The sequence below is a fragment of the Pelodiscus sinensis genome, chromosome 9 (assembly GCF_049634645.1).
Source record: "Pelodiscus sinensis isolate JC-2024 chromosome 9, ASM4963464v1, whole genome shotgun sequence".
NCBI lineage: Eukaryota > Metazoa > Chordata > Testudines > Trionychidae > Pelodiscus > Pelodiscus sinensis.
This window is the reverse complement of record NC_134719.1, coordinates 19,803,798-19,826,877: the sequence shown is the minus strand read 5'-3', so window position 1 is coordinate 19,826,877 and position 23,080 is coordinate 19,803,798. Positions and strand designations below refer to the sequence as shown.

At 44.5% G+C, this 23,080-nt stretch overlaps 1 protein-coding gene across 1 annotated transcript in view; it reads left to right on the top strand.

The window, feature by feature from the left end:
* Window positions 1-23,080, top strand: part of WLS (Wnt ligand secretion mediator) — a 70,640-nt gene that overhangs the window by 28,855 nt on the left and 18,705 nt on the right. Inside the window, exons 3-4 of the mRNA XM_006125001.4 lie at window positions 16,590-16,714; window positions 22,029-22,190. Coding sequence (XP_006125063.2) covers window positions 16,590-16,714; window positions 22,029-22,190 — 287 coding nt within the window. The remainder of the gene's footprint in view (window positions 1-16,589; window positions 16,715-22,028; window positions 22,191-23,080) is intronic.

The window sequence follows — 23,080 nt, the reverse complement described above, 5'->3', positions numbered from 1 at the left end:
GCTAGCGAGGCCTCTTCTCATTGAAAGAAATTGTGGGGCGGGGACAGTTCCAACAGGTTAAAGCAGTGGTCTCCAACCTTTTTACACCCAAGATCACTTTTTAAGTCTCAGAACAGGCAAAGATCTACTGCCCCGCCCCTTCCTTGAAGCCCCGCCTACATTACATGAGGAAATCTAATGTAAACGTACTGCGCAGATGCACAGTTCAGAGAGGGCTCAAGAGCTACTCTTAGAGCCCCTGAGATCTACCGGTAGCTCACGATCTACTGGTTGGTGACCACGGGGTTAAAGGAAGGAAAGCTAGCAGAAGAATTGTCGTCTTTCTCTCCTTCCCAGCAAAGAATGCTGACATGTAATTCTGATCTGGTCTGAGACTATAAATGGCTTTTTCTTTACTCTGTCCCTTCCAAATCTCAGTTTTGAGGGCACAAAAATGGAGTGGACTCTTTCATAAGATCGAAGGGTCACCTTGAGATCATTCCTGTTTTAGTCCTCCTGTTGTTGATTGAACCTTTCGTCTCCTTGCTGTTACTTGATGTAGTAGTTTTACACTTGATACCATAGGCTGAACACACCTGCAAGCTGCATTCAGAAAGACTGAGTAAAATGCATGGTTAATCTCCATTATCACAGTTTGGAAGTCATTCCCCTAAGATTCATGTCCCAAGTTATTATGTAGTGTTTTAAAATATTAATCAGCAGTACTTTTAACCAAGCTAAAATTGAATGCAGTCTCTCTACAAGTCTTCTAGCGATTTTATGTATATCCCTTACATTTATAAATTGGAAATCTGAATAGATATTGTCAGAAAACTAGAGAAAGATAAAGGGGGATGTTAGTCTGTACTTGGACAGTGACTCTGTAGCTTTCTCATGCTTAATTGAATTGGGTTTCAGTTGGCATTTCAAAAGCCAGGACCTCTGATCACTAGTGGTCTGGAAGCTGTTTGAGCTGAACAAAAGTGTATTTGCAATAATTCCCTGTTCTTGAATTTTCTGAGTCGGATTATTTTGAGGAATCTGATACTGGGGTTCTAGGAGGGGGTATGTATATAATATTTCCTTGGGTGGAGGGGAGGGGTGGTTCAAGTGACAAGGTTGCAGTGACTCATGTTTTTGTTTTTGATGTAAGCTTTTCCTGTGACCAGTTTAACTTCTAAATTTTGCCATTTGAGCCACAGGGCAAGGATAATGGGAGACTGTCATAGTTCTACCACAGTTTAATTAGTATTGCTCTGCGTGCTCACTGTGCATCACTGACTGTTTAGAATACCAAGTCAGGCATGCCTGTCCAGCAACTTAAGAACATAACTTGGTCATTGACTGAACAAGGGCTTTCCTGTGGTAGAATGAAATGCTAATCATGGCACTGTGGCCCCAAGTAAAATTCTGTAAGATGGTTTATTTTTCTCAAAGCAGCACCAGCTGGGTAGCCCTAAAACCGTGGTCCCCAACATGGCGCCCGCGGGGGCATTCGTGTGCACCCGCCACGTGCTCGGGGCTGGCCTGGCCCCGGGCGCGCGGCGCCGGCCCCGGCCCCGGGCGCTTGGAGGGGGGGGCGCCGGCCCCGGGCGCTTGGGGGGGGGGGGGCGCGGCTATGGGGGGCCCCGCCCCTGCCCCCTGGCGCCTGGCGGGCGAACGGCCACACCCCCTTGCGCCTGGCCACCTCCACAGGTTGGGGACCACTGCCCTAAAATGTACCTACAGGAATGCTGAATGGAAGACAGGAGATATTCCAGAAGATTGGAAAAGGGAAATTATGGTGCCCATCTATAAAAAGGGAAATAAAAACAACCCAGGAAACTACAGACCTGTTAGTTTAATTTCTATGCCAGGAAAGATAATGATAGAAATGTAGCCGTGTTAGTCTGGGGTAGCTGAAGCAAAGTGCAGGACAATGTAGCACTTTAAAGACTAACAAGATGGTTTATTAGATGATGAGCTTTCGTGGGCCAGACCCACTTCCTCAGATCAAATAGTGGAAGAAAATAGTCACAACCATATATACCAAAGGATACAATTTAAAAAAATGAACAAATATGAAAAGGACAAATCACATTTCAGAACAGGAGGGGGATGCGGGGGGGAGGAAGGAAGGTAAGTGTCTGTGAATTGATGATATTAGAGGTGGGGAGAGTGGGATGTCTGTGAGCTAATGGTATTAGCTTCCCCAATTATCACCTCTATCTTGGTAATGGGTAAGATAGTTTGAGTGTTTGTTCATTCCTTCCCGGAGAGTGTCGAATTTTAACATGAATGACAGTTCAGAGGATTCCCTTTCAAGTGCAGATGTAAAAGGTCTTTGTAGCAGAATGCAGGTGGTTAAGTCATTGAGAGAGTGTCCTTTCTGGTTAAAATGGCAAGAAACTGGTTTTTCTTTGTGATCTTGTCTACCTGTTTTGTGGGCATTAATCCTTTGGCGAAGTGTCTGAGATGTTTGTCCAATGTACATAACTGGCTGGATAACTGTTCCCAGAGAGTAGTTATTAATGGTTCACAATCCTGCTGGAAAGGAGTAACAAGTGGGGTTCCGCAGAGGTCTGTTTTGGAACTGGTTCTGTTCAGTATCTTCATCAACTATTTAGATATCGGCATACAGAATATGCTTATTAAGTGTGCAGATGATACCAAGCGTTGAGAGGTTGCAACTGCTTTGGAGGATAGGGTCATAATTCAAAATGATCTGGACAAATTGGAGAAATGGTCTAAGGTAATCAGGGCAAATGCAAAGTGCTCCACTGAGGAAGGAACAATCAGTTTCACACATACCAAATGGGAAGCGACTGTCTAGGAAGGAGTACGGCAGAAAGGGATCTAGGGGTTATAGTGGACCACAAGCTAAATATGAATCAACAGCGTGACACTGTTGCAAAAAAAGCCAACATGATTCTAGGATGCATGAACAGCTGTGTTGTGAGCAAGACACGAGAAGTCATTCTTCTGCTCTACTCTTCGCTGATTAGGCCTCAGTTGGAGTATTGTATTGTGTCCAGTTCTGGGCGCCACATTTCAAGAAAGATGTGGAGAAAATGGAGAAGGTCCAGAGAAGAGAAACAAGAATGATTAAAGGTCTAGATTACATGACCTATGAAGGAAGACTGAAAGAATTGGAAAAGAGAAGATTGAGTTTTCATGTATCTAAAAGGATGTTACAAGGAGGAGGGAGAAAACTTATTCTTCCTGGCCTCTGAGGATAGAACAAGAAGCAATGGGTTTAAAATGCAGCAAGGGAGGTTTAGGTTGGACATTAGGAAAAAGTTCCTAACTGTCAGGGTGGTTGTGGAATCTCCATCTCTGAAGATATTTAAGAGGAGGTTAGATAAATGTCTATCGGGGATGGTCTAGAGCAGTGGTCCCCAACGTGGTGCCCGCGGGTGCCATGGTGCCTGCCGGGGCATTTGTGTGCGCCCGCCGACAACGTGGGCCGGCCCCGGTGCGCTGGAGGCGCCGGCCCCAGGCGCGCGACACGCACCGGTGCCTGGTGCGTGGCGCTCGGGCAGCCCCAGCCCTGGGGCACATGCGGGCACGCAGCGCTGGTGCCGGCCCCAGGTGTGCGGCTCAGGCGGTGGCGCTGGCCCCAGGCCCACAGCACAAAGCACTCGGGCGGCCCCGGCCCTGGTGAACGTGCCGGCGCCAGGTGCAAGGGCATCCTTGCCCCTGGTGTGCCCCAGCACGTGCGGCCCCGCCCCTCGGGCGCCCGGTGAGTGAGTGGCCCTGCCCCCAGGTGCCCAGGAGCCTGTAAAGGTTGGGGACCACTGGTCTAGAGTAGTACTGGGTCCTGCCATGAGGGCAGAGGACTGGACTCGACCTATCCAGGTCCCTTCCAGTCCTAGTATTCTATGATTCTGTGATTGTATACACCCTTCAGAAGAAAGGAAGGCTGCCTTCACCGACATCTTTAGAAACACATTTAGGCTTTTTATAAGTATCCGGATACTTAAGAGCAAACTGCTTTTTCTATGTCTGGGTATGTCTACACTACCCTGCTAGTTCGAACTAGCAGGGTAATGTAGGCATACCGCAATTGCAAATGAAGCCCGGGATTTGAATTTCCCGGGCTTCATTTGCATAAGCCAGGCGCCGCCATTTTTAAATCCCGGCTGGTTCGAACCCCGTGCCGCGCGGCTACACGCGGCACGAACTAGGTAGTTCGAACTAGGCTTCCTAGTTCGAACTACCATTACTCCTCATTCCACGAGGAGTAACGGTAGTTCGAACTAGGAAGCCTAGTTCAAACTACCTAATTTGTGCCCCGTGTAGCCGCGCTGCACGGGGTTCGAACGAGCGGGGATTTAAAAATGGCGGCGCCCCGCTTATGCAAATGAAGCCCGGGAAATTCAAATCCCGGGCTTCATTTGCAATTGCGGTATGCCTACATTACCCTGCTAGTTCGAACTAGCGGGGTAGTGTAGACGTACCCTCTGTCAGTCCATGTGGAAAGCTGCCTTGGCTTGGCTTTTTCTCTGAGGTAGGCTAATTTCTGGGTCTAAACAAACTATCTCTGTTTAATGCAATGTTTATTCAAATACTAGAAACAACAGATGCTCTTGCTCAGTTTGACTGTTCTGAAAAAGATGCGGAGCAGGGAGAAATCTGCCAAAAGTCTGAATTGCTGAAGTGGTTAAAAAGGTCTTTGTTGGGCTATTGAAATGTGCCACGCATATTTCATTTAATCGGTCAAGCAGGTAACCGCTGCAAATAGAATTCCAGTCTTAGTGCAAGAAGTCTCATTCACATAAGCTATATGAAACAAATGCTCTGTGTGAATAACATTGGCCAGTTTCCATCAATAACACAGCTGTTGAAAGAGCTTAGTTACCAGGGCAATGGATGGCGCTCTGAGGGAATGTTTGTATGCAGTAATCTGACATTTAGCTGGCTGGCAGCAACCTTGAAAGTGAAGTAGAATTAGGGAGGGAGCAGTGGTGATAATCTGGTTTCTGACCAAGAAATCCCTTGTTTAGAGACAGCACAAAAGGTTTCTTTTGAAACCTGAAGTGTTACTATATTATTATGCAATTAGATCTCATTCCTGTCATTGAGTTAAAGGAATGCAGGAAACTTTTTGGGAATGGGTAAATTGCCATTTAGCTCATCAATGCTCATTCTACCATACAATACCTGGTTTCAAACCAACTGTTTCTTGAACTGACCCACACTACACATCTCCTCTTAGCCCAGCAAGTCATGCATACACCAATACTTTCTAAACTTTCATGCATTCTGGCCTTTAATCCTTCCGCAATAACTGCCTTTAGCAGGTAACATTCCAGATTGTATACACTTCCCATAATGATTGAGATCTTCTTTCACTTACTTAATAGGTTTCCATTAGATTCTGTCAGTTTGTTGTTCTCATAAGGGAAGCCCTTCAATTTAAGTCCCAATCCTCAATATTCTCTAATCTTCTTTAAGAAATAACAGTCTGCACATCTTGCCACCACACTGGTAACAGCTGCCTCTCTTCTATGAAGCATTCAATGTTCTGTATAACTCGACAGTACTTTTTAACCTGCTGTACCTCCATAGACCCAGGACCTTCCTGATTATCATGCTTTACCTGTTGTACATAATCAGCGTACAATGGTCCAGTCATCTAGATCTGTAATAACTAACATGAGCACCTCTCAGATTATTTTATATTTAACTTCTTTCATGTAGAGAACTGATTTATTTCTATTCACACTTAGTGAACTTGGACTCAGGTTTTATTCCGTGCATGGACTTGCTATAAACTTGGCCCAGTCACTTGACATTGCTCCCTCAGGCTAGGTCTACACGATATTGTTTTATCGGAAAAAGCTACACAAAATGTGCTCTTTTTTTTTTTTTTTTTTTTTTTTCCAATTCTTGCATAGTTTTTTCCAATTCTTTTGTCGGAAGAGTCTTTTCTGACATTTGGCCTGTCTAGACGGGGCCAATTGTCAGAAAAGCCCCCTCTTTTGGAAGCCCCCTTATTCCTCCTAGAAGGAGGCGTATAGGGGCTTCTGAAAGCACGTTTGCCCTTCCACTTTTTTTGGTGGAAGTGCAAACGTGTTCCCTGGACATGGTGAGGTTTTTTCTGGCATACTTCTGGTATGCCGGGAAAACCCCTCAGTCTAGCCATAGCCTCAGTTTCACCATATGTAAAATGAGGACAATATTTGACAGCAATATATGAAGTGGGTCTGGCCCACGAAAGCTCATCACCTAATAAACCATCTTGTTAGTCTTTAAAGTGCTACATAGTCCTGTCTTTTGTTTCAGCTACACCAGACTAACACGGCTGCTTCTCTATCACTATTCTTAAAGAACAGGAGATGTGGCAGCATTTTATTACACTGTAAATCAATGGTGTGACTTTGCCTATTACATTTCAAACTGTCTTGCAAAGGACTTAATTCTTTCAATCTAATTTTTAAAAAGAGGTGGAAGGAGACTCACTTAAGTGAATTTTAAAAATTATAATTTATGTGATTGACTCAGTTTCCTCAGCATGGAGTAAAAAAAATTCCTTTCGGGGGGAAGGGAAGGGAATGGTGATGGTATTCCTGCCATAGCCAGTCTACCCCTGTGTGTTCCTACTCAGATTTATGAGCTAGCTTTTGTCTCTCGGTTAGTTGGTTTGTACATCCATCCCTTTGCTGTCTGCTAATGCAAAAACTGAAAAATGTTTGTAGTTACAAATGTCTTTCCTGTTTGCTCTATTAGTATGCGGCTGGCACAGTCCCGTCATTCTGTGAAATTACTTCTCTATTTTTAGACTGTGACTGAAGATATCTACACTAATAACAGTTTAAAGGGAATTAGGTGAAAACTCTTAGCTGCTGAATCTCTATCCTCAAAAATCCCAAAGGTATATTGAGATGTGACATGGGAATTGTGAGGAGAACTATATCTTCGAGATGAGTGTCCCTATTGGTGCTTCACAGCATGTCTGTGCATCCCATTGTTGCAGACTGGATACTTCATAGCAGTGCCTGGGGGGGGCTGCACATGCACAGTGAGCAGGGCACGTGGCATCATGCAGTGCAACTATACATACGCAGCCCCGTTCCCTGAGTTCCTTCTTACCGCCCCTGACTTAAGACTGAGCTCGGCCGTGCTCTTCACTCAGCATTCTGTCTTGTAGATAAGCAGTTCATTTTCACTTGTTTTTCTGTCCTTACCCTTCGTCTTCTCCAAATTCATTCCCCCCCCCCCAAAAAAACCCCCCACAAAACCAAAAAAATTTATCTCAAAGTTGTTTTTCCCTAGTTGCTATTGTTTGCCTCCCTTTTTGGCAACAATACCTGGATCAATAAGATTCAAATGGCTCTGCCAGTAATCATGTGACGCTCATCTCTGACTGACACTAAGGGTGTGTCTAGACTACATGCCAACGTCGACGGAGGCATGTAGATTAGACAGATCGGCAGAGGGAAATGAAGCCATGATTTAAATAATCGCGGCTTCATTTAAATTTAAATGGCTGCCCCGCTCTGCCGCTCAGCTGTTTGTCGGCAGATTGGGGCAGTCTGGACGTGCCGCGGTCGACAAAGAAGCCTTTGTCGATTGGCGCAGGTATGCCTCGTGAAACCAGGCTTACCTGCACCAATCGACAAAGGCTTCTTTGTCGACCGCGGCGCGTCCAGACTGCCCCGATCTGCCGACAAACAGCTGATCGGCAGAGCGGGGCAGCCATTTAAATTTAAACGAAGCCGCGATTATTTAAATCGCGGCTTCATTTCCCTCTGCCAATCTGTCTAATCTACATGCCTCCATCGACGGAGGCATGTAGTCTAGACACACCCTAAAAGTGCATCAGATGTCTAAGCAAAAATCACATACAGCAGGACTGCCATCATTGTGCCAAGCTTAAGGCGTGTACGTGCAGGGACTGAGATCTCCATATTAAGATGTTTATGCTTGAAAAAGCACAGCATCCATCCTCAGACCCAGGCACTCAATGGTACAATATACCTAAACCTGACAAAGGGGGAAAAATCCCCTAGGAAACGCACCTCCTCTCTACGTCACAAATCTCCATCGCCTGAGCAGCACCTGAGCAAGAAATCGGCACTGAGAGTTGAGGCTACACCACGTCTTAGTACATAAGGCGTGCCAGGCCTCTTGCACCTATTGTGGCATCTTTTAAACAGAGCACGCACAAAGCTCAGGGCCCAGCTTGGCACCGAGTAACCAGACAGCAGAATCATTGGTGCTGATACAACACCGTAGACTAGGATGGCAACGGACACTGGTACCATCCCTACAGCCAACAGTGCCACAACCATCTCGGTACTGCAGCATACATCGGTGTCGACCACTCCTCAAGCAATTTGGCACCATCCACCCTGGCACCGATGTATCTCCATCAGAAGGATCTCGCTATTTCTTCTGCTTTTAACTTCCCGTTCCTCAGCACCGATACATCACCGACCTCAGCAGCACCAAGGCATGTCTTTTCTCCCACAGGCCTATCCAGTGATGAAGAGGGGAGAGGCGAAGTAGCTTTTTTTCCACCCCAGCTGTCGCCTGGCACCAAAGTATCTGTCCTGTCCACTCATCCCAGTTTCAGACATTCGCTGGGTACCAGCATCCACCCCCCGCTTGAGGACCACACCCCTCACTGCCACTGCTGAGAGGCAATACTGGAGCCAATGGGCATACAATTATAGGAGAAAGCACACCAAAAAAGGGGGTCAATCAACCTGCACCCTCTCCACCACCACAGTGTCCATCACCCCACAGGTTTCAGGAGGGGGCATCAGATCTGCAATCTCTCGAATCAGGCCCAGGCACATCAACCTCTCTCCTCAAGTCTCCATCTGAGCCCATGGCAACTTGCTTGCTTCTCCGTCTATCAATGAAAACTGCATTCTTAGTGGCAATTACATCAGCCAGGTGTGTGGGAGAGATACCTTGATGGCAGGTCCGCCATCTGTCTTTTTTCAAAGATAGTCAGACTATGTACCCATCTGAAGTTCCTTCCCAAAATATGCTTCATCATTCCATGTAAATCAGACCATTCTCTTACATGTATGTTTTCCCAAGCCTCATGCCAATGCTTTCAAGGCAAAAATAAATACCCTTGATGTCCAAAGGGCACTCTTCTTTTACATCCACAGAGCAAGGCTTTTTAGATCATCACCCAGGGTAAATCTACATTAGCCACCCTAGTTCGAACTAGGGAGGCTAATGTAGTCATTTGAACTTGCAAATGAAGCCCAGGATTTAAATATTCCGGGCTTTATTTGCATGTTCCCGGGCGCCGCCATTTTTAAATGCCCCATAGGAGGAGTAACAGTAGTTCGAATTAGGAACTTTAATTCGAACTACCTAGTCTGTGCCGCGAGTAGCCGCAGGCAGGTAGTTCAAACTACGGGGCATTTAAAAATGGCGTTGCCCAGGAACATGCAAATAAAGCCCAGGATATTTAAATCCCGGGCTTCTTTTGGAAGTTCGAATGATTACATTAGCCACCCTAGTTCGAACTAGGGTGGCAATGTAGACATACCCCCAGGCTGTTTATATCTATAGCAGAATGCAATGAAGGACAATGGATATCCTCTCAAAGATCATCACACTGTTGACTATAGAGTGTTAGTTAAAGGTCTCTTAAAAGAGTAGATTGCTGTAAATTAAATGTATGTTAATTGTCTGTATAGACAAAGTTGTACTACGTGGGGTACCGACCAACAGCACAATCACCTAAGGCCACTACCTCGATACGGACCCATTCCACCAGAGCCATGGACATATCTGTGGTTTATCCCCACAAGATTCCCCTCACGGACATATGCACTGTGGTCATGTGGGCTTCTGACCAAACATTTGCCAAACACTATGCATTTTCTCATGGACCTCTGTCCTCAACTAAGGTTTCCAAGGCTTTGCTAGCTACAGCTAGCTCACCTGTCATCGGAAATCCCTACCTCCTTACAACATATTGCTTTGCGGCCACCTGCTGTGGAGCGCCCACAGGGATGTGTCTCAAAGAAGAGGAACTGACGTTCTTCGAGATGAGCTCCACTACCATCCCTTTCTTCTTCTCTACTTTGGAGACCTGGATCAGGCTGAGCTTCCAGGTAGAAAAGGAAGTGAGAGGAGGGGGGGCTATGCACCTCACTTGAACCCTCCCCGGCACTGCTGTGAAGAATGCGGCGCTGGGACACACCAACACCTGCTGTGGAACACGCACAGGGACACTCATCTCGAAGGACGTCAGTCACTGCTAAAGGTGAGTCGCCTCCTTAGCTCTTACTTTAGGGGTCTTGTTGTGGTGGCCTGAGTTATCTTATGAATGTCCATAAAACTGTCATGGAGAAGTCTGACTGGGAGAACCCTTAGAAGTAAGTGGGTACCGGAGACAACCATCCTTGGCACATTCCCTACTGTGTATAAATATGTGTATTTCCTCTTCTAGAGAGTGTTTCTGAATGAGATTATTATTCACCACCTCTTTGGTACTGACCACTGAGGTGTGCTATATGAGGGTATGAAATCTGGAATTGATTCTCTAGGCATGGCTCCATTATCTATACAGCAGTGGTTCTCAAGCTACAGTTAGTGTTCCATGGCTGCCTTCCAGGTGGTTCGTATCTGAAGCTTAGCCCCCCACCCCTTCTACCTTCTCTCCTTACAGCACAAGGACCCTGTACTAGCGCTCCAGCCTTGCGCCTCCACCCCTGCCCATGAGATTGGAGTGCCAGTGCTGGCTTCCCTCAGGGGGTGGGAGGGAGGGAGCCTCAAGCCTCCCTACCCACATCCAGCTCACGGGGAAGAAGCGGAGCCAGAAGCAGCTCTGTGCGCTGCCACTCCCCTTTTCCCATCCCTGGCTGGGGAAACAGCAGCGAATGGATGTGCAGCCTAGAGGCTTTCCCTGCTGTTCCTGTTGGCCAGAGTTGCGGCCAATGGGATCGGTGGGAGGCTGTGTCTGGGACATGATGCCTGGGAATGGCATCGGGCAGGAAAGCAAGTAAGTGCCTCCCTGTCACCCCTTCATGCCCTGACCCTGCACCCCAGACTACTTCTATACCCTCCCTCCTGGTCAGACACCCTTCCTCCAGCCTGTTCCTGCATCCGACCTTCCACCCAGACTTGCAGCCTCACCCCCTCCTGTACCTCACCTTCCACACAGATCCTGAACCCCCAGCCTTATCCCACTCACTTGCTGCCCTGTCCCACACACTGACCCCTCATTTCTGTTCCCGGGGGGGGGGGGGGGGTCCACAAAATCCACTAACCCTAAAATTTTGGAGGGTTTTTTGTTTGGTTTGGTTTGGTTTGGTTTGGTTTGGTTTGGTTTGTTTGCTTCCTACTTGTGTGGACCTCAATTGATTTTTTTTTTTTTTTTTTTCCCCCCTGTGAAATCAGTAGCACCTGACCCAAAAAATGTTCCCTACCCCTGCCATAAATAAAGGCAATGTTGAAACCTTTTGTGTTGGACGTAAACTAATATTGTACTTAGTTTGATTAAACTTAATTTAAAATAACGTGACAGTTAATGTGCTTAGTCTGTTTAATATTTCCTTTCCTTTCCTTTCCTTTCCTTTCCTTTCCTTTCCTTTCCTTTCCTTTCCTTTCCTTTCCTTTCCTTTCCTTTCCTTTCCTTTCCTTTCCTTTCCTTTCCTTTCCTTTCCTTTCCTTTCCTTTCCTTTCCTTTCCTTTCTTATTGCTTAAACTAAACCATTCTCCCTAGCTGCAGCACTAGCAAAATGGCTTTGGCATAATTATGTAATTAATGGCAAGTTTCCATTAGCAACTGGTGGTCTGTGGAAAGGTTTGCATTGAGCCAGGTGGGCCACGGGCCAAAATGTTTGAGGACCACTGCTATACAGCATCCTCCTTATACTTACAATGGAATGTCATCATCACTTTTTCTTTGCCAAAGTGTCCTGGGCATCTATGGAAGGTTTGCTTTAGACTGAACATGCAATGGGAGACATAGCCGGGAAACCCTCACAACTATAATAGGCTTAGTCTGAATCCTAACTATATGCTGTAGCCAAGTGTTTCTTGAAGTGGTCTGTGGGCCTGCCTAGGGAAAGCCTAGTCAGACTTGACCCCAAAAGCCAGCTCCTTGTCTGGAAATGGCAAACTGCAGCTGATGGGACCCATGAGGCTGTGTGGCTATAGAGCCTTTAGGTCAGTGGTCCCCAACCTTTAGAGGCTCCCGGGCGCCCGGGGGGCGGGGCCACTCACGCACCGGGTGCCCAGGGGTGGGGCTGCGTGTCCTGGGGCACGCCAGGGGCGGGGATGCCCTTGCACCCGGTGTCAGCATGTGCCCCGGGGCTGGGGCCGCCCGAGCACCTTGTGCTGTGGGCCCGCCCGAGCACCTTGTGCTGTGGGCCCGGAGCTGGCGCCGCCGCCCGAGCTGCGCGCCTGGGGCCGTCACTGGCGCCGCGCGCCCGCATGTACTCCAGGGCTGGGGCCGCCCCAGCGCCGCGCACCAGGCGCCGGTGCGTGTCACATGTCTGGGGCTGGCGCCTCCAGTGCGCCGTGCACCGGTGGCGGGGCCAGCCCAGGTTGTCGGCGGGCGCACACAAATGCCCCGGCGGGCGCTATGGCACCTGCGGGCACCGCGTTGGGGACCACTGCTTTAGGTAAACAAAGCAGTGTGGGCCTGCTAGCGGCTTTCCCAAAGAGGGCCCCTGTCCCACTTTGAGAAACACTGCTGTAGCCTATTATAAGTGTCTGACCAATCTCCTGTTTTGACACTAAAGGAGGTGGCAGATGCCACGTCTGTGTATAGCCCAACGCACTTCAGGTTTTTGGAGCCATAGTAGGGTTGCCAGGTGTCCAGTATTCACCCGGACAGTCTGGTATTTTCAGCTCCTGTCTGGGGAAAAAAAATTCAGAGAAGAACAGACACCTAAAATATCCGATATTTTCTGATTTCTCTCACTCACCCTCCCCAGCCAGGAGGCGAAAATGCCAGGCACCTGGCAACCCTACAAACACTCAGCACCCGGCCTTCTCCTGAGCCGTCCCTCCTGGCTCCCAATACCCCCAGCCCCCATGCTTACCTGGCTGTGCAAGGCTGCTGGCACAAAATGGCTGCCGACCAAGGGTCTTAGTGCTCAACCGCTTGCCTGTTCCTGCACTCACTGTTAAAGGGGACATGCTGTTTTATTTTCTCCCTTTCTCTCTCTTTTTTTTTCCCTCAACAACTGTGGTCTCCTCCTTTTTTTTTTTTTTTTTTTTTTTTTTTTTTTTTAAATTCCTTCAACAGAATTTTTCCCCGGTGTCTTTTTTGGGGGGGAAGGGGGGGGGGGGGTTCGGTATTTTTGTTTCAACCATTTGGCAACTCTATATGCAACACATGGAGGAACTGAATAACTAATTCCCTGAACATTGTTGTTTGGCATGCTGACTATATGAATAGGTACTCGGCAGCACCTGACCTGTCTCCCTTCCACCCCTACTTTTTCTCCCTATATAAGAAAATCTCTCCTTATACCTAAACTATGGAGAAATCTCTCCTTATACCTAAACTATGGAGAAAATAGTACCCCCCTCTGCACTCCAGTCTGCCTTTTTCTGCCCACACGTGACTCTTTCTTTTTATAGGAAGGATGTATGGCTGCCTCTCCAAAGCCTTGAAGGCATTGCCTATTGTATATAACCTGGTTCTGATTATATTTTTTGATGAGGAGATCCTTACTCTCACCCCCAAAAGTACCTGGAGTTATCTTAAATGGGCTGTATCCCCATCCTGCAACTGTCTGAGCCCAAAGAGCATTCTATATGGATCTGCAGTAGGGATCTCCAAAAGAAGATAAAAGATCAATATAAAGATGAGCCCTTCATGGTATATGAGGGAGTCAGTTGGGTGAGACTCTTTGTTTAGGGGCCTTTGTATTTCTTGTAACTTTGCTTATGAAACCCTTACTCTCTATTTGAATCCCTCTTCAATACCCAATTTTCTGCCATCCTACATTCCTTACGGGTAGCTAACTTTATACCAACTAGCCCAAGAAGCACAACTTTGACTACTTTATTTGTATGTTGTATTTTTTCCCCATGCTCCTTTTTCAGTTTTTCCCTAACTTAAAACATGAGCTTCTCAGGACAAATATTGTGCCTTGCTTCTGTTTGGAAAGCAGACTGTGTATTGGGCGCTACAAGAATTGAATAATAAGTTGATGGTGAGTCTGTCTTTCTTCATTCCTCCAATGACTTTTCTTGTGACTCTTGACACTTGTGGCTGGCATCCAGTTCAAAAAACACTCCCTTGTCTTGCAGCCAAATATAATGGGGTGATCACTTTTGCTCCTATTTCTACAGTATGTTAAGTGTATACTGTATGTCAACTATACATCTGTTTTTTTTTCTTTTTAAATCCGCAAGAGCATCAGCAGTGTTTATCCAGCTGAACAAAAAAGTGAAATAACAGTTAACTATCTGAGGGTATGTCTACACTACTACCCTAGTTTGAACTAGGGTGGTAATGTAGGCAACCGGAGTTGCAAATGAAGCCCGGGATTTGAATTTCGTGGGCTTCATTTGCATATTGCCGGGCGCTGCCATTTTTAAATGTCCGCTAGTGCGGACTCCGTACCGCGCGGCTACACGCGGCACGGACTAGATAGTTCGGACTAGGCTTCCTATTCTGACGAGGAGTAACGGTAGTTCGGAATAGGAAGCGGACATTTAAAAATGGCAGCGCCCGGCAATAGGCAAATGAAGCCCAGGAAATTCAAATCCCGGGCTTCATTTGCAACTCCGGTTGCCTACATTACCACCCTAGTTCGAACTAGGGTCGTAGTGTAGACATACCCTAAGGGAGTAAGAATAACCAATACAAGTAGGATTTACAAATCTTTTGTGGTTAAAGTAGTTAACAGATTTTTTTTTTCTCCAAAAAGACAGAGCTGATTTAAGTATAAAGGTGTCCTTAATACAGCCAGATGGGGTTTACACTGTATTCAAGAACCTCTTCATTTTAATTTGAAGGAACACTTTGGCCAAGTTGCATCTCTGATGGGTGAGGCAATCCCATAATATATCTTAATAAAACTCTGAAAACTTGAAAATAAAATTATTCTGGGTTTTGACTTTCTCCCCCCCCCCCCCCCCCTTTCTCTTGGCTTGGACAAAAATACATTAATTTTGCATTCTGGTTTTCACCCCCAGTAATAGTGCAGCAATGTCTTAGATTGCAAAAATGAAGTGTTGAGTTTTGTTCCAGTTGGAACAGTGTTTTTTTTTTTTTTTTTTTTTTTTTTTAAAGTCCTAAATATTCTTTTTTTTTTTTTTTTTTTAAGGGTTTGTAAAATGGGGGAGGGGAGGTTGGGTAGGCTTTTGGGTCCAGGTTTGACTGGGCTATTTATCCGTTATTTGCTAGTGAGCTAAAACAGTAGACCTGAACTTTATGTATTCGTATTTCAAGGAATCCTAACCAATGCAAAAATGGCTCTAGAGTATCAGAACTCGTGATCCATCTGGAAGACACAGAACACACATAAGACAAATGGCTCAGAAAAACCATGTTGCCGACCACATGAAAGCTTGAGCACCACCTCCAAGCATGCTATAAATAGCAAGGCTAAACCACAAACCCATCCACACCCCTTCCCAGCATTCTCTATGAGTGTACAGTTACATAATCCCAACAAAAATATAACTTGAAAAGAAGACATGCGTAGGCCAAGCCAGGGCTTCAAGAATCTGTTGTTCTATCGTCGATTTGAAATATCATCCCTTGTAAACTGTAAAGGAGCACAATATCCAGGGTTGGGCCCAGAGATTCAAAAGCCTATGTTGGGTGCAGAGTTCTTTGTCCGACTGCTTCCCTGTGAACTGTATTTGGGATGTGATTAGATGGATTTTGTTAGTGCAAAAGGGATCTCCTAATATCTCTTCATGGTTTGTATATAAATGGCCTTTCCAAACCACTTCAGACTCAATGGAAGGCATATATGGTGAGATTCCTGATCTGGTGCTGGCAACCATGCCACCTTCCACCTCTCAGGAATTTCAAAGCAGATGCAGTTTATGGTAACCTGTACTTTGAACAACCACTGCTCCACCCTGTCCATCGTTTTGTGCATCTGCTTCTAAAGTCTGAGGCAGACATTTAGAAATGGTGAAAATGGGCATGAAAGGAATAAAATTGGGAGAAAAACAGAAGGAAAAATGACCACACAAGGGATTTTTTTAACATGCTCGATCTCTCTAAAAATAAGCTCCTCCGTGCACCTAAGGTGAGGGAGGGCCAGTTTGAGTGATAATTCTGCTTTCATTTATAGCTATAATTAAATACAAACTCAATTGCAGTCATGGTGAAGTGGGTGACCAAAGGATCATGAGACGACAGAGCCTTGATATAGGGTTTTGGATGATGCGCATGTATCCTGGAACTTGTAGCCTTATGCAACAGGACACTAGGTAGCAAGCACAGAAAAGACTATCCAACATGGATGACAATAAAGCTCTGTCACTTTGACTTAGTTGACTCCTAATGGAGAGTAGATAAACATCCTACAGAGGGTAAATGGGATTGAGTTGGTCCAGAGAGATTTCATTCACCATGTGTAAAATCAGAGCTTGTCCTCATATATGTTCTGAAATGTTTACTTCTTTGTTACATACTGTTCCTTTCATAACAAGTTTTACTCTTGCAGAAGAGAATGCAGAAATTACGCTTGATGTGTCCTTGGCCTATCGAGATGACCTGTTCAGTGAATGGAAAGAAATGGCACATGCAGTGGAGACCCGAAAGCTAAAATGTACTTTTGCTTCTCCAAAAGTAGGTATTGCTGGCTTCTGTGCACTCGTTAGAATTGTGTCCAGTTTCAGCTTTCAGCATTACCAGATTTCTGTTGGGTGTATCGTAAGCGGGGAGAGAGGAATTCTGTCAACAAAACCTCACTTTTAAACTCCAAGGCAAAAGTGTACATGTGTTCTCTCTAAAGAAATGAATTTGGGATCCTAAATAATCATTAGAGGGGTAGCCGTGTTAGTCTGAATCTGCAAAAGCGACGAGGAGTCCTTTTGGAGGAGACTAAGGTGCCACAGGACTCCTCGTCCCTTAAATAATCATTAATTTTGAAAGTCTACATATTTTTTAAAAGCATTAGAGGTCTACTTTTAATAAATAATTAAAAAAAAATCACTACATATTCAGGAAGGAAAAAGTGTCATGAACAAAAGTTTTTAAAATATCCCTACTACAATAAAGTGTCCAGGAGTTGAGCCACTCACCACTTCTAGGTTAATGATTGTGATTTGGTGGTTTGTTGAGTGAAAGTTGTAGTAGGGGTGGATGGAATGATAAGGACAGGTAACTTTTTTGTTTTGCTTTGTAATTCTGGTATTTGAGGAAAGATAACTGACTCCAGTTCTTGTGCTCCTGGTGAGAAATCTGAAATGGCATCTCCTGCAGCATATTGCATATAAGGTGATTGTGTTTGTATTAATGCAAGAGTCCTGTAGGGGACCAGGACCCCACTGTGATGGGTGCTGTATAAACACAGGGGAAAAAAAGATTATATCTGCCTCAGAGTTGACAAGCAGGTAAGAGAAGAAACCATTGGCAGGTGTACAGGGAACCCCAGGAAATAATGAGCTGGTGTTAGTCTGCATGCTGAGCCATGGTGTCAGCTTCCCAGCTAATTGTCCATTGCCAAGTTGGGTAGTGTTGCTGGAGTGGGGAGAGGATATATAATTAGGGTTGTTGGCAAATGAGAGCTTTAAGAAAGGATTTTAAGATCAATGAAGTGGACTCTAGAGATTCAGCACATCTAGAACTTGGAGTTAAAAGCTGCTTTTCTATATGAAGAAGGATATTTTCCCCTCTTTTGTCTAATTTGTGAGATCAGGCTTTATAAATATTGCACAAACAGTCCATGTACTATGTGAAAGGCTTTTGTGGGAGCGGGGGAGACCTGTGCTACTTAGTGCAAGAGATGGGCAAAATCACTGCGTATGTTGGAACCTGGCCTCTGAAGCTACTAGACGCTAACATATCCTCTCGTCAGGATCATTCCCTGACCTGATGATAGGATACATGATAGTGTCTCTTAGTGTCAGTGGCTAAGTACTAACTAATTTTTTGTTGTGCTGTCGCAAACTGAACAAATATTCAAGGGTGGCACTTTATCACAGTCAATGCTGCAAGTGTAGCTAAGATGAGAAAACATTTTAGAAGCGAACGAAGGCAACCTGAAACTTTGACATCCTATTGTGAGGTGTCTTTTCAGTCAAAAGCTTATGTACATCTCTAGGAATAAAGAAAAATGCTGAAATTACAAGATACTTCTATACCAACCACTTTGCCTCTGCTTCAGTGAATAGAGCAGGAAGATTCAAACTAAATCTTCTTCAAATGCATGATGTAAGGAATTCAATGGGGAGCTGTTCTGAGTTGTGGTGTTACTTGTTGGCTGTGGGTGTTCTCTCTGCATGCTGTGCAGGCTCTGGCTAGATAGCCCCCACAGCAGACTTCAGTTGAATTATCCAAGAAGACCGCAGACTCTGTTCAGTGCTGAAGGTGCTCAGCCAGGTGCATTGCTGACAAAGCATGTTATGGGAGGCATGGATCATATTCACGTTGCACTCCGCGTCAGTGTCCAGCTCAGGCCAGGGAAGCTAATGATTCAGCCAGCAGGCCAAATTCAGTGATGAATGAGGTACATTGTACATATGCTAAGAAGTGCCCTATATGGGCTGCAGTATGTATATGTGTGCCTGTGATGGTGGACCAGCTCAGTGAGTGGTAAAACTTTCTGCTCTTCCCTTGGTCAGGCAAAGGGTTAAGGAGAGACATCCTGACATTTCTAGACTGAGACAATGAAAGTATCTTACATATTCCCTTACGTGTTCCGTGACCTGTTTGTTACCTCCCCTTTTAACTTTCCCCTTGTGCTTCAGACAAAACATCCCTGCTTTGTCACTTCTGTCAAACCATATTGTCATGCACTAGGTTGGGGTGTTCTTGTCCTGCCTAGCCTGCGAAAATGTAATCTACATATTCAGTATTGGATTTTAGCAGTGCTGGTACTGAGTTTACATACTGGACACTAACTTGAAGGCAAGCATCTGCTTTTGACGGGGCCTGACTTTTTTTGCTCATGGCATAACTTTCACTGGATTTGATTCAGGCCTTGTATCAGGCTGTGTTCTCCAAACACTCCTCCAGCTACAAGCAGTTTTGTTAAGAACTGACCCATTCTGGTGACAGTTTGTGAAGAAAATCATGACAAAACAGAACTCTCATGGTTGAAGTAGGCAACATTGAACTAAAAGGAAAATTCAGGAGGTGGCTTTCAGTGTACTCAGTTTATTCCCATAGCCTTGCACAAACTGCAGAAAGAGACAGTGCCACTGTATTGCTCAGACTGAGGAAATTCTGAAAGAATTTCAAGACATTGAAGAAAGAGATGCCCAACAACAAAGCTACACTGTAGGCTGTAAAAAGTGGACAGATCAAGTGGTTATTCCACGTCATTTTCTTGCCGATATTTTCAACCCAAAGTACTAGACTAGATGCTGGACATGGGCATCTAAACACCCATCAGTCATGCCAACAATAATACACTGCACAGCTGGAGGTGAACCCTGCAAGCAGCAGGTGCTCATCTTTTAAAAATAGCCACACCAGTTAACTGATTTAAATTCCTAGCTAAGCACCTGAAGTAAGAACTTGTTGAAGTTCTGAACCAGCTTTTAATAGCACCAGCCTCTTGCAAGCACAGAGGTGTTTTTTTTTTTTTGTTTTTTTTAACGTATTTTGTGCAAGGTTGAAAAATCAACTGAGATTTGAAACAGGAACACTTGTCTGTCTCTTTCAGTGTATGAATTAAAAACAAAGAGAGGGAAATCAGAAATGAGGAAAAAGTTTCTTAGGCTGTTCTTCAAAAATGGAAAATTAAATGACCTCTCGAGGTCCCTTCCAGTTCTAGGATTCTATGATCTAAGACCCAATAAACAGGCACTGCAGAAACTATTATAACAGAAGGGTGGTTCTGTTGAAGTAAATCCACCTCTCTCTGAGACAAAAACTAGATTCTCTGAAATTCTTCCATCTATTAAGTGCTGTCTACACTGGGGTTTAAATCAGCTTACTATATGTCAGGTGTGAAATTTTTACTACCAGTGTATCTGGGTAGACCTAACTTCTTCATGTAGTGCAGCTCTCAGGTAAGTGGGAAGTCAAGCTCCAGTCAATTTCACTTAAGTATATTTGAAAAATTTCCCAGGCTGACCTGAAATATAATTTTTCACTTACTGCAGTTAATCCCTCTGTTTTTTAAAATAAATCACATAGTTGCAAATGTGACACATTTTATGATGAGATTATTCAAAACCATGTAAGGTTATTTTGTGTTAATGCAGCTCTGTTCTAATGAAACTCTGCCATCCTTATCCATCTCAACACATATGATCAGCAAAACTTTAATTGTCTAGTAACATTCTGAAAATATTAAGCTATATGGTTATTTGAACAAATACATATAAGCTATCATTCTAGATAGCAAAAAAGTACCAATCTAATGTAAAAGCTCTCTCTAATTGTAAACAAACATGTTTTAATAGTTATATCAACCAATGAAAATGTACCTTTCTTCAGCTAATTTTCTCAAGTACAAATGGAGAAGTTGATTAAAATGAACTATTTAATAATGACCCAGTGAAAAGCATCAATTTTTTTTAAAAATCCATTTATCCTGAAATATTAAGCAGCAATTGATCTACTAATAGGATTTTGCTGGCAATTTGACAAACAATGCTGGCTAATGATTTCAGATCTGTTATCCCTGCTTAGCATTTGATATTAGATGCTGCATGACTGCTTACATTTTTTTGTCTAAAATGTTTAATGTAATCTGTATCAATTACAGGCTCTAGGTCTAAATAAAATTTCTATTAAATGCAAAATAATTACTATATTCACTACCTGTAAGTCCTTCTGTGTGAAAATTGAACATGTAAAATGAAAATCATGCTTTTTATCTTTTACACAACAAAATAACTTTTTTGAAATTAACATGCCTTGGTATACTTGATTGGATTGTACTGATCTGTGCTGTGAAACAATCTGAATAATTTAACAGTGCTGATAATTGCAGCATTAGTCAGTAGTAAGTGGCTAGTTTAATGTGCACCACAAAGCTCTACTGGAACTGGGACTACTGTGCCATGTGTCAGGCTATGTTCTGTTAGGGTATGTCTACACTACCACCCTAGTTCGAACTAGGGTGGTAATGTAGGCATACCGCACTTGCAAATGAAGCCTGGGATTTGAATTTCCCGGGCTTCATTTGCATAAGCCGGCCGGCGCCATTTTTAAATGCCGGCTTGTTCGAACCCCGTGCCGCGCGGCTACACGCAGCACGGGCTAGATAGTTCGAACTAGCAAGCCATTCCGAACTATCTAGCCCGTGCCGCATGTAGCCGCGCGGCACGGGGTTCGAACAAGCCGGCATTTAAAAATGGCGCCGGCCGGCTTATGCAAATGAAGCCCGGGAAATTCAAATCCCGGGCTTCATTTGCAAGTGCGGTATGCCTACATTACCCCGCTAGTTCGAACTAGCGGGGTAGTGTACACATACCCTTACCTAAGAATCTCTCAATTCTGTGAGGAAAGGCCAGACCAACAGTGTTTGTAACCTACCCTGAATTCCACACGAAGGCCTGCCTGAGTAACCATAGAATCATGACACACGTTATTTTTTTACATAGCCACGGATTAAAACCAGCAATCATGATTAGTATTCAGACAAATTGTTCAGGAAGTAAAGGGTTCAAATATGCTCTCACTAGTTTATTTTTTCACAGAAAACTAGTTGATACACAGTGAACTGCTTCTCCCTGTGAAATTGGAGACTATACCCTGAGGTGGATTTGGCTTTCTCTTTATATTTATCATACTTCCTGGTTTCCTAAAAGCGGACAAGTTGAAATGTGGTGAAACAAGAAGTCTGTGCTATACATCTCCAAATTAGAACCCAGGAAGGACTAGTTACTGCTTTAGAACTATTGATTGTATCACTTTTGAAGTCCATATAAAAGTGAACAAAGCTAACCCCTTTGCATTTTCCTTCTCGCTACTGTGCCACTAGACCAAAGAGCATGAAGGGCGACACTACGACTGTGATGTGCTCCCTTTCATGGAAATTGGAACTGTGGCGCATAAATTCTACCTCATCAACATTCGACTCCCTGTGAATGAAAGAAAACTAATTAATGTGGGAATTGGCGAAATAAGGGATGTTCGCCTGGTGGTAAGTGTGCCTGTCTCATTGCTATCTTTACTCTGGTCTCCCTCTTCACTAGAGTAGGATTGTGTTTTAATGTAGACTCACTGCTGTGTCAACAGTGAAAAGATTAATAGAATCCAACCTTTATTGAGCTCATGATTTGCTATCAGTCATAAGTTTACCACAGGAAAAAATCCTGTTTCTTGGTTCTGCACAAAAGCACAATTGCTTGATTCCAGGATTAGTCGATTAATTTTTTTTGTCAAGATCCAGATTTCAGAGAAAATAATTCATGATGGTAATCAGTAAATTAAAAGATTTTAAGGTCCTTTCAAAAGCATCTGGTGGTCTGAATTTGGCCCATCAGCTGCTTTTTGACTAATCCTGCTCTATTGACTATTAAGAGTTTTAGGGCTCATCTAGACTACACGGAAGATTCGAAAGAGGATATGCAAATTCCATGTGAAAGTAATCAAGATGCATTTTTCGCGCCCCCCCTTTTTTCGCCCCCCCCCCTCAAAAAATGAGGTTTACGCGGCTTTTTTAAAAGGGGGAGGAGGGTTGCTGAAAGCATCTTAATTACTCCTCCCACGGAATTTACATATCCTCTTTTGAATTTTCTGCGTAGTCTAGATGAGCCCTTAGTGAATATTTTCTTTACAGTCAGTAAACGTGTACAACTTCCACCACCAATGCAGACACTCTTTTCTTACTGGATCTCTACTTTGACTATTCTCTAGTTTTATCATCCCTCTCCCACCAGACTAACTTTTCCTTTGTGGGATAATTCATTGCTGTTCTGCTCTGCTGGTAATTGCTTCTTTGACTGATTCCAGAAGCAGGCAATTTTATTAAGCCTCACTAACATTTTTCTATTATATGCAGTCTGGTTTTGGAGCAGAGTTTAACTTACT